This window comes from Myotis brandtii, unplaced genomic scaffold, assembly GCF_000412655.1.
Source record: "Myotis brandtii unplaced genomic scaffold, ASM41265v1 scaffold2019, whole genome shotgun sequence".
NCBI lineage: Eukaryota > Metazoa > Chordata > Mammalia > Chiroptera > Vespertilionidae > Myotis > Myotis brandtii.
This window is the reverse complement of record NW_005357514.1, coordinates 18,250-30,317: the sequence shown is the minus strand read 5'-3', so window position 1 is coordinate 30,317 and position 12,068 is coordinate 18,250. Positions and strand designations below refer to the sequence as shown.

General features: G+C 46.3%; 1 protein-coding gene across 1 annotated transcript; it reads right to left on the bottom strand.

Annotated features, from left to right (window-relative positions):
- Positions 1-2,068: 2,068 nt before the first annotated feature.
- Positions 2,069-8,992, bottom strand: LOC102259105 (carcinoembryonic antigen-related cell adhesion molecule 21). Its single transcript, XM_005865280.2, has 3 exons — positions 8,799-8,992; positions 7,542-7,895; positions 2,069-2,474 (listed from the first exon to the last, which is right to left on the bottom strand). The coding sequence occupies exons 1-3, from the start codon at positions 8,860-8,862 to the stop codon at positions 2,197-2,199; spliced, it is 696 nt and encodes a 231-aa protein (XP_005865342.1). The 5' UTR covers positions 8,863-8,992; the 3' UTR covers positions 2,069-2,196.
- Positions 8,993-12,068: the final 3,076 nt, after the last annotated feature.

Sequence of the window (12,068 nt, the reverse complement as noted above, 5' to 3'; positions counted from 1 at the left end):
AGGATTTTAGACAAATACCCTACAGGCCACAAGGAGTAGGAAAGGAAACAGAATCAGAGGAGAGATTTGTTTCCATTTCCCAGGTTCTGGTTGTTGACTCTCTAAGGACAGGCACGTGGAATTTGTAAAAACAGCAAAGAAATCAAAGAATGAGGACACAAATGTCTGGCCTGAGCACCAGGTCACAGAGGGCAGGAAACAGGGTGGGCTGGTGCAGGCCTGTGGGTGGAGGACGTGACCGGGGAACTGCATGTTTACTGGAGTTGTTGAGTTTCACAACAGAATATCTTTTAAAACCTCTGTGATCTTATTCTTTGAACACGTAGTGAAAACACATGTGGAATGAGAACACCGTTCACACTGTCACGTCCTCTCAAATAATGGCCGCTCTGAGGTACCAGAATGATATCTGGGCAGTCAGGTCATCTCCTGCTGTGGACGCCCAGTCAAGAGGAAGGCAGGAAAACTGGAAATATGTATTTTAAAGAAATTGGCATATTTGAAGATATGGGAAGGGTGGACACTGAGTAAGATGATGAATTCAGCTAATTAGGTGATGGCAAAGTAAAACATGCATTGGGCAAATTGAAAGAAGCAAGACAGACTCTATTCAAGACCATGCAATAAGTCAGCGAGACTGAGCTCAATACCCCGGAAACAAAATGCTGGAAAAAAATTAAGAACAGAAGCAGGAATCATAGGCATCTGTGTTTGCTAACTGGCTTTACACACACAAAAAAGAAAACTTCTTATGAAATCCTGACAGGAGGTTACCTCTAGGATGTAAAGGTCCTCACCCAAGTTAGACTCCTACCCTCTTTCAGAGACTGTGACACAGGGACACCAGGAGGATTACATTTTAAGGGGACGGGGCCAGGCCCTTGAGACAGATATTCTCTGGGTCATAACACTGGCAAGAAGTTTTTAAGGAGACTTATGTATATTTCAAAAGGGCACAGAAAAAAATCTGCAATTGCAAGTTGCAATTTGCATTTATAAAGGAAATGCTCTTAAAAAATAGAGATTAGAGACCTGTAGTCAGGAAGAGCCTGTCTGAGGGAATACTAAGGCCTTGGGGTCATAACAAAACTGCTTTCTGCAGAGTTGAAGGAAACACAACTAAATTTCATTCAGTCAAGACCTGGTTTGCATCTCCACCAGCTACTGCAATTCATAAAGAGGTGCAATTCCCAGCCATTTATAAACAGATGCAAAATAGCTGACAGACCCTGAACATAGTCAGGATCTGATCTCCCAGAAGGCTGTGCTTTCCATGAAGACTTTACATTGCTCTCTACAGTCACCTTCCCTTTGAGGAAATGACATCTTCAAGGAAGAAGAGTATTCTCCATCCTCCAACATGGCTGATGTCACTTGATTGGCCTGATTAAGTGACCTGAGTGCAGAGGAATGACATTCACCTCATAGTTTTCTCTGCTGCACATGTTTCTATGAAACCTAAGATGGGAGTTCTAACAGCCTCAAGAAACTTCTCTAGCCTGCAGTCTCTCTAGCTTTGGGGGATGCCCTCTTCTCCAAGAGATTCCAAAGGACCCCTCAGGTCAAATTTAGCTCCATAAAGGGTGAGGTCATTTCTAATTCTGTGGGCATCTCACTGAACTGGGACATTTGAGCCAAAGCCTTGGTTGTATTAGCAACATTTCCAATTATATCCTGTTAACAAGGAGAATAGAGTCGCATTTAACATATGCAAATAAGTCTATTGCCATGAAAACAAAAATACCCAAGAAGACTTAAGAAATTTTTGGGGGAGAAGTCAAACAGGGAGAAACAAAGGTCAGTATTGCTACCAACATGGGTGTCCTTCTGTGTATTTCTGTTGCCCACAACAGTGTCCAGGCACCCTCAACTGGCCCCCCTGAAAGAGGGACAGAGCTCAAATTCCTGTGACCTCATCACATACTCCCACCAGTCATCACACAACCACTGACCATCCTCTGAGGGACTCAGTGTCACCTCCACTGTGGAGATGGTGCAACTAAAACAAATCAGAGGTGTGATCCGGTGTGGAATGTGGCCTTAAGTCAAAAATAATGACAATGTCAGCTCTGATTTTTGTGTGTTTATTGACTCAATGTAAGTCTTCTAAGGACTCTCCACCCTCACAACAAATCTATTTAAAGGGCACAAAAAATTATTCAGAGTTTAGTAACATATAGGAGAGGAGGAGGGTCACTAATATTTTACATCCAGCTCAACCGGCTCACTGTCAGCGGAACTCATGGGGTGGGACACTTCACACTGGTAATTCCCAGCATCCTCCCTCCTGGCGGGGTCTATGGTGAGGGTTCTGTCGTTCCAGGACAGCTTCATCCACTCCGTCAACAGCAGATTCATACCATTGAAGAACCACTGAGTGGAGACTGCATTTGTGTAGCAGGTGAGGACCACGGAATCCTTATGCTCCATGACTGTTGTGTTGCTGGCTAGGAGGGTGGGCACTCTCACAGGCTCTGCAGAGACACAGAGGGTATGACTGATTGAGAGTGGGCTTGGGGCGTGGGGCCACGAAAATAAATCAGACATCTCAAGCTCTCACCGTCCAGTGTAAGGTCACCAGAGGATGGTCCTGGCCTCTGGAGAAGGACCACTGTCTTTGTTCAGGTGATAATGTGTTAGAAGGAAGGCTGCACCTCCTCTCTGACCCCAGATCACACCAGGGTGACCCCTGACCTGTTCCCACAGACATCTCTGTAGTATCAGCACATGAAACCCTTTCCAGTCCATGAGTACAATAACCTCATCATCAAGATAAAACTTTCATGAGCTTTTATTGATTGTTTTCCCTAAAACTTTATTTGACTTTAAATATGATCAGGTCCCACTTTTCATGTAAACTTACATGTATGTTAGAGAATGTGGGCTTACCATATCTGTCCATCTCTGGGGCCAAGGGAACTTTACAGAAAGTTAAAAAAAAGCGTTTACCCCTTGCTAAATAATTCATTAGGCAATAAAGATGGTCCACCCCAGTCTTTATGACCTTTGATCAGAAGAAGTTCCATCTAAAGTTCCGTTCCTCAGTCTGCACAGGACTTTATTTTCTGGCCAGCAGATTGAATAGCACCATGAACAAAATTGCTAGAGAAGTGGTTATTATTTTTTAAAAAAGTTGAAATATAAGGAAACTACTTGATATGGTCAAGGTTATACATGAAAGCCCACAGCTTACACAATACTCCATGAAGATACTCAGAAAATGTTACTAAGATCAAGAACAAGACAAGATGCTGCTTTCCCCAATTTTCAACATAGTACTGGAAGTCCTGGCCAGAAAAACTAGGCAGGAAGATAAAATAAGAGATATCCAAATTGAAAAAAAAGAAGAAAATAATCTTTTAAGAAAGACAACATAATCTTACATGTAGAAAACCCTAAAGATTACCCCCGCCACACACACACACTTTGTTAGAAAGAATAAATAAGGCAAAGTTACAGGAGACAAAATCAACAGCATCATTTCTCCTTAAGAAAACAGTTCCATTTACAATAGCATCAGAAATATGCTATTGTAAGTTTATTAGGAATAAACTTAATTCATAAAAAGGAAAATGTATACACTGAACATTACCAAGTGTTCCTGAAAGTAAAGAAGAAACAAATACATGAAAAGACATCCATGTCCATGGATTGGAAGACCCTGACTTATCTACATGTTTAACACAGTTCTTATAAAAACCCCACTGACTTTTTTTTTTGCAGAAATAGAAAAATACATCCTAGAATACAAGTGGAATTTCAGTGGACCCCCAAATGGTCGCAACAATCTTACAGAAAAAGAATGAAATTGGAAGTTTCTTACTTTCTAATTTGAAAGCTTACTATAGAGCTAAAGTAACCAGAATAGTGTGACAGTGGCACAAGAACTTCTATTCATCAAAAGACACAATCAAATGGTTTGGGTGGAGAGAGGACAGTCTTTTCAACAAATGGTGTTGAACAGCCATATCCACATGCAAAATAAATGCAGTGGACTGTTGCTTATACCAGACACAAAAATTCAGTCAAAATAGATGGAATCCTAAATGTGAGACCTAAAATTATAAAACTCTTAAGGGGAAGCATTATGACATTGGGTTTGGCAATTATTTCTTAAACATGACACTAAGAATACAGGCAAAAAAATGAGATAAATTGGATTTTGTCAAAATGAAAAAATTTTGTTTAACAAGGGACAAAATAGAGTGAAAAGTGACCTATGGAATGAGATAAAATATTTTGAAAATCATATATAGGATGAGGGGTTAATATCTAGAATATACAAAGAACTCATACAATAAAACAACAACAACAGAACCAAATAACCTGATTTTAAAAATAGGCAAAGCATTTGAATAGGCCAGTGATGGTGAACCTTTTGAGCTTGGCGTGTCAGCATTTTGAAAAACCCTGACTTAACTCTGGTGCCGTGTCACATATAGAAGTTTTTTGATATTTGCAACCATAGTAAAACAAAGACTTATATTTTGATATTTATTTTATATATTTAAATGCCATTTAACAAAGAAAAATCAACCAAAAAAATGAGTTCGCTTGTCACCTCTGACACGCGTGTCATAGGTTCGCCATCACTGGAATAGGCATTTCTCCAGAGAAGATACACAAATGGCCAACAAACACAGGAAAAGATGCTCAACAAAAATGCAAATAAGCCCTGAATGGTTTGGCTCAGTGGATGAAGCGTCGGCCTGCGGACTCAAGGGTCCCAGGTTCGATTCCGGTCAAGGGCATGTACCTTGGTTGCAGGCACATACCCAGTGGGGAGTGTGCAGGAGGCAGCTGATCGATGTTTCTCTCTCATCGATGTTTCTAGCTCTCTATCCCTCTTCCTCTCCCTTCCTCTCTGTAAAGAATCAATAAAATATATTTTAAAAAAATGCAAATCAAAACTGGCAAGGTTGGAGTTGTTGCCTGTGATGTTGGTTGTGGGTACCCGACTGTGCAGGTGACAGAGAGAACTGCCCTGTGTGGTACCTTTGAGTCCTCCAAAGGCTTCTTCAATCAGAGTTGGACCTCTCACCTCTCAGCCAACTTGAGTCCTTAAAAGAATATGGCAGATCTGTGTTGTGTATCACAAGACAAATGCATGAGGATCTGAGTGCTCAGGGAATGTAAGGCCTCCAGCGTTGTGAACGGGAGAAAGTACAGACTTTCTCAGGTGTCAGTGAAGTGTCAGGGTTTGATCATGGAAAGACATAAGACTGGGAGACAGAGCCCTGACCGGTTTGGCTCAGTGGATAGAGCATCGGCCTGCGGACTCAAGGGTCCCAGGTTCGATTCCGGTCAAGGGCATGTACCTTGGTTGCAGGCACATCCCCAGTGGAGAGTGTGCAGGAGGCAGCTGATTGATGTTTCTCTCTCATCGATGTTTCTAACTCTCTAACCCTCTCCCTTCCTCTCTGTAAAAAATCAATAAAATATATTAAAAAAAAGACTGGGAGACAGAGACCACCCCAGATTTCTTCCGGATTTTCACAGACCAGCTGACTGCCTGGCTGACAGGGGACCATTCCTTCTAGCTGCACAGACCTCCATTGTCTAGCCAAAGTGTGTTTCTATGAAACTCCATTTTCAGGACATCCTATAGCCTGGGCTTTGAGGAGAAATAACACATGGGGACCAGGAGCAACCCCATGGTCAGTTGATTCCTCAGGCCCCTGGGCCAAGAGGTTGAGCAGGCCTTTCCAGGTCAGTGAGCCAGTGAGCCAATGAGCCAATAAATCATAGAGCAGAGTCCGAGGAATGAGCTAGAAAAGAGCTAGAAAAGAGTTAGCACAGGCCAAAGTTTGGTCATTAAAGCCATTCTCCCTCTGCTAAGGGCAGATTCAGAAGGGGTGAGGGACGGCAATAGGGTAGCATGGACTTGCTGAAATTCTGACCCTTGTGAACCATTTGTGTTTGGTGTTTATGCGATATAAATTTGGAAATAATTTAAAATCTTCCATGTGTGAAATTTATTATTAATACTCCAATTGTTGGAAGGACTATTTCTCTAAAGGGCAGCAAAGGATCTGAGACATGGGGCAGGGACAGGGGGTTTGTCCTTCGTGGCCAGAATTTTAAGGACTCTGCATCCAGGTTCCAGTTTCTGAAGAGATTTTGGATCATTTATTCATTCATTCATTCATTCAATCACCATTTATTTTTCTTAATTCATCAAAAGCAACTGAGTGTTACATGATGGTCCCTGAACTGGTTGCAAGTGTAGAGTGAGGAGTCAGCAGCAAAGTCCTTTCCTTTATATCCAGTGGGAGTGACACTAACACATCAGGAAACAAATAAGTGGTTTCAAGTCCAGGGCAGGGAAGCGTGGATCAGCCACCTGAGGGGAGGGCCTGGACGTTCCAAGATTGACTCTGATTTTTACTGCAGGTAATTTGGTTTTGGAGTTAAAACAATTTAATTCTCCATTTCCTTTCCTTCCCCAGACCAGAATCTCTCCCTCTGAGCCGAGGACGCCTAAGAAGGAAGGATCTGAACCAATGGTTGGTCTAGGGAACCTCAGACACCTAATAGGCCCCTGGGTGGAGGAGAGGATGGGACTCTGGCTGCATACAGACCTCAGGTGACTCTGATCAGCTGCTCATGGTCTGTGGGACTCTGTTTTAGTGACTGTATCTCCCTGTGCCTCAGTTTCCTCTCAGTGAAGGAGGGTAGATATTTGGCTGCCAGGTTGTCAGTTGTCAGTGTATTAATCATGATATATTCACAGTATCTGACTAAAGATGCTCAAATAAGAGGCATCTCTTCTTGATCAACTCTAAGAGAGAATCCCCTCGGCTGGTTCCTGCTGAGTGAGAAGCTGCCAGGAGCATCTATCCGCCTCTGTTCCTCCCTGGGGATACTTACCTTTTGCTTCACTCTCCTAAGTCCCCCAGAATAGTCATCTAATGACCTGGGGACCTTATCTAGCGGTGCTCTTCACACATAGCCTCAGGTGAAGGACCAGACTCCATTTCTGCCCAGATGTAGCTTTTTCGGACTGAGCCCTGGCTAATGACCAGCTCAGAAACCTTGTGACTCAGACACTCAGGAAACCATTGAACTCAGTCAGCCCTTCCCAGGAGCTCAAACCCAACCTGACACACACTCCCCGGGGTCCTTGGGGTCAAGAGCTCTAGGAGAAGGGCCTGGGAAGGGGTTTCCTTAGCTGACTTACTCTATGAGGATTCCAGGAAGCTCCTCAAGCCAGGCTCTGACCGAGCCCGGCAGGGTCTTTCCCAGGGTCATGGTCATGGGGAGGGGCCCAGAGGCCTGGACTGAGACTGGTCTCCCTCTGCTGAGTCACTCCTATCAGACTGGCCCTTCTCTCTGTGGAGAATGTTTGCAGGGCTGGAATCCTGGAAGGGAACTCTGACCTTAGGAAGTTTGTCTCCACTGTGTGTGTCCTGCACTAAATGCCCAAACCCAACCCTGAATGTGAGGCAGAGGGGGATGGAGCAGAGTCCAGGGCTATTAGTTCTGTGTGTGAAGTGAAATTCACCCACCCAACACCCAGAGGTCAGAGAGCAATCACTCACGGTATACACGGAGCCATCCAAATCCTATTTCTTTTTTTGAATCTCGAAGGTGGGCTACTATGGTGTAGTATCCTGTATCCTTCCGTGTGACCCTCTTTAACAGCATGGATCCATCACTGTTTACTTTCTCTCCACCGCTGTATGCAGGCCCTAATGCATGTACTCTTAAGTCCACTACAATAGATGCAATATTCCGATGGGATCTCGCCCCTTCCCCCCTGTACCACAGAAAGCCCACAGCATCCGGAGGCTTGTTGCGGATACGCAGAAGCACATCCTTTCCTTCGGCAGCATTGGTCGGCACAATAGCGAGCTGGGCAGTGGTGGGCGGGCTCCAGAAGGTTAAGAGTGAGACTAGAAGAGAAAAGAGAAATGGGTCAATATTTGGATCTATGTATTGGAATGGGAAGATGCGGCCCTTTATACTGAGCAAGTCTCTTCATCTCTTCATCTCTTCACCTTTGTCTGTGTGTGAGTGTGTGGCGCCCATGGCCAAGGTCAGCAGCACGGCCACCAATACGTCAGCACCTTGGAACCTGTTATTTTTGTTAGTTTGTTTTGAATACTCTTCCCCAGGTGTCTGCCTGGCTCACCTTCTCACTGCCCTAAGACCTCTGATGACACTCAGAATGTCCTTGGGAGACACCTGTGGTGATCACCTCCTCTAAAAACCCGACGTCTCCATTTTCTGACCTGTCCCTGTTCTGTTCACCTCATGGAACTTGTGGGTCCCTGACCTCACATCTAGATCTTTCCTTGTCTGTCTCCTCTCTGTAGAAGGTGAGCTCCGTCAGGGAAGGGACTTGTCGGATCTGTTGTACCTCCAGGGCCTGCAAGCAGGCTGAAATGCCTGTGGGTAAATGAATGAATCCCAGGGTCCTGCATCCTCCTGGGGTGCATGTGCCCATTTCTGAGGTTGGTGGTAATGACAACGCTTAGTGTCCCTGGTGAAGTTTTTCTGGTGTCTCCTCACATAAATTGTTATTATTATAATCAGTCTACAAAATTCAACATTCAGTAAGGAATAGCTTAAGAAATGAACAGCAATCAAGGTTTTCCTGCCCTTCACCACTTTCAAATCCTGAGATGTCGTTGTTGTTGAACTCCCTCCCCCATCCTGCTCTGCTCCCCTGCCCTTTCCCTTCAGGTCCACATATCAGCCTCTCTTTTCTCCCAGAGGCTGTCCTCCTCAGGAGATCTTAACCAGTCTCTGTCCCCCATCCTCCCGTCCACCCCCAGGAATTGTCCCCTCCTTACTGGCCAGCAGGAGCCCCTGCCAGGGGACAAGCCCTCTGTGAGAAGAGGCTGAAGGGGACTCCATGGTGACTGCTGCCTTCTCTGTCCCTCCCTCTGGGGGAAGAGCTTGGGCTCCAGTAAGGCTCACAGGCACTGCTCTCCGGACTGGTGAGATCTGCTGTCCCTCCTCCCCATGTGCTGAGCCTCCTCCTGGGGCCAGATCACTTCTCTTCTCACGTGGGCCAGGGTGGGGTCTGTGCTTAGGAAGCTCACTCGCCCTCCCCTCTTTCCTGCCACCCCTGTCTCCTCCTTGCAGTTTACCTTTACTCTATATTTCAGTTCCCTGGGAATTGCTGAGCCCTCTGAACACACACACACACACACACACACACACGCACACGCACACGCACACGCACACACACGCACACACACACACACAGGCACACGGCATCCAGAAAAGCACTAGCCTGGGGCGTACAATTCCTGGTCACTCTCCCTGGCTCCCTGACACGTGCACAGTGGCCTCCCCCACAGCCCTCTCTCTTTCACATTTGACTTTTCTCAGAGAAGGAGTTCTGCGGCCACCTCAGGAAAATTGTCACAGGGGTGTCACCGCTGCTGTGCATCAGATCTCCTGTGAAACTTTGTAAAGATTGCAATGCCCAGTTAACATATTTAAAAAGCTGCTTCAGCCCTGACCAGGTGACTCAGTTTGTTGGAGCATGGTCCCATGCACCAAAAAGGTTGTGGGTTCGATTCCTGGTCACAACACATACTTAGGTTGCAAGTTTGATCCTGGTTGGGGCAACAGATCTCTCTCTCTCTCTCTCTTCCCATGATGTGGGGTGGGACACCCCTCCCCCTCTCCTGTGCTCAGGGAGGGTCTCCAGATCCTGTTAAAATGCAGATTCTGACTCAGTAGGTGTGCAGTGGACCAGAGACTCTGCATCTGAGGAGCTCTCTGGGGAGGTGGATCTTACTGGCCTGTGGAGACTTGCAACAGCAAGGCTGATGGGGACACGTATCCCCTGAGAGGATGACCCTCTCACTCCAGCATTGGCCTCTGCTGTGTCTTGGTCTTGGGTCTGTCAGCACCACACAGAGAGCCCCACAGGCCTCAAACTGGGGATTATTTCTGTTTGTGACACAGAAACCCAGCTGGGCACCGGGTCTGCCCCGTGTTCTCAAATGTGCTGGGAAGGTTGGATTTCCTCCCGGCAGGAAGGCCATAGAGGTGACTCTGGGAGTGTCAAGCTGGGTGGTGATGGCAGAGGGGTCCCTCCTTCATCTCAGGCTGTCACCAGCCTGGCCTTTGATTCCAGGGACAGAGACCCAGAACTGGATGTCTCAGAAGGACCTGTAGTTCCTGAGTGTGAAGGGGAAGGTGTCCTGTGTGTCTTGGGAGAAGTAGACGGTGGTGGGAGTTCATGTGCTGTGGGCTCCCAGGTACATGGGGAATGGTTTCAAGGAGACCCTGCCTCTCCATTTCTGTTGGTTGAGCCAGTCCATGTGCTCCCTGACTGTTGGGGCAGCCTCTGGCCTCTGCCTGGGAGACTTGCTTGTGGTCCCCTTCCTTGCCCATTGGTGGTGCCAGGTATGGGGTGGGGAGCAGCACAAAGCCGCTGAGAGAGCAGGTGCTCCTAGACCCTGTCAAAATAAGAAACATCCAAACCTGTGGAGAACTTTTATGAATTCATTTGAGCCACAGTGAAATCATAGGCCTGTTAACAGGATCTCAAATCCTGCAGAGAATGGCCATTTTGCAGCTTATTTTATACATTACTAGTATAATCAAAGGAGAAGATGAAAATAGTTGCATGAAATCCATTAGGAGGTTAGAGAAAGTATATTGAGGAAATCCCTAGAGTTAACAAAAGGCAAAAGGGAGAACATATTGTTTTTTACATTGGTGGGTCCAGGATCCTTAACAGTTACAGCATGTAGAGAGGTTATGCAAGGAACCAGGTAACATAAGGAGTCTGTGGTCTCTTATGCTGGTCCCAGAGGTGGTGCCTTCAAATTGTCTTGCAAAGAAAAAAGTACTTTGATATGTCAAAGGTATGTTATCCAAGATGCATAGAACAGGGAACAGGGCTCACTTAAGGTAAAGTCTGACCTTTGCTAAGGAAGCTGTAGGCCTGGGACATGACGACCTGCCATCACCTGCCCAGTTAGGAATTTGTGATCAGACCACACTGTGCAGTTTGGTCACTGAGCTTGTCAGTCCTGCCATGTGCCCCCCTGGGCTTGTCAGGCTTATTTTACAGCCCCCCTTTTATTCACAGGCCCTAGAAGTAGCAGGTGGGATGGAGCAGGCACGAGGGCGGGGTCCAAAAGGGCCTGTGGGAGCAGGGGATGGAAATCAGGCTCCTTCTCCAGCTCCTTAGGCAAAGCCAGGTTCATGTGTGAATTCCCTGTGCTGTCTGTGCTTCTAAATGTCGTCCCCTGGAGAGCAGAAGGAGACCTGCAGCCAATGTCAGGTGCTGCCCCAGGGATGCTGACCAGAGGGTAGGAGATGACCCTGACACCTGAACAGAGGTGGGCTTTGGCCTTCAACCTGAAAAACCAGTCAGTTGGGGCCCAGTCACTGTGGGTCCTAGGCCTCCTGACTCCATCCCAGAGCAGGGTGAGCCCAGTGAGAAGACAGGCACTGTCCAGAATATTATGAGTCCAGTGTCCTGAGAACTTCCCCCTCTGGTGGATGTGCTATTTCAGGAGGAGCTCTCTTTTCCAAAATTTTCAAAGGAAGGGCCTGGTGATTCTCTTCTGAGGCTTTTAGTAGAGTGTCTCGAACTTGGAGGGCTGATCCCCCAAATGCCCTGTGTGTCTCCATCGTAGCTTTGGGGTGTTGCATCCAAGTCATCTGTGATGCTGTCCATCATCTGCTGTAGGTCTCCCTGCACGGCTTGGAGCTGGAGTAGCTCAAGTGGAGACTTAATCAGAGAAGCCTGTATGTTCTTGTTAGGGCAGTGATGGCGAACCTTTTGAGCTCGGCGTGTCAGCATTTTGAAAAACCCTAACTTAACTCTTGTGCCGTGTCACATATAGAAATTTTTTGATCTTTGCAACCATAGTAAAACAAAGACTTATATTTTTGATATTTATTTTATATATTTAAATGCCATTTAACAAAGAAAAATCAACCAAAAAAATGAGTCCGCATGTCACCTCTGACACGCGTGTCACAGGTTCGCCATCACTGTGTTAGGTGAGGGGAGCCCCCATGAAACCCTCAGCCCCTCTGACATAGAAACAAGCCTAGATCTTGGGTTCTCCTGTCCCATCCTGTAC

What these genes read in the sequence shown, in the direction of transcription:
- LOC102259105 (XM_005865280.2), bottom strand. Translation starts at nt 8,862, where the DNA reads ATGGAGTCCCCTTCAGCCTCTTCTCACAGAGGGCTTGTCCCCTGGCAG. An exon ending in GCAGGGGCTCCTGCTGGCCA is followed by an intron (nt 7,896 to 8,798) that starts GTAAGGAGGGGA and finishes TTTCTCTTCTAG; the next exon opens with TCTCACTCTTAACCTTCTGG. An exon ending in TGGATGGCTCCGTGTATACC is followed by an intron (nt 2,475 to 7,541) that starts GTGAGTGATTGC and finishes GTGTCTCTGCAG; the next exon opens with AGCCTGTGAGAGTGCCCACC.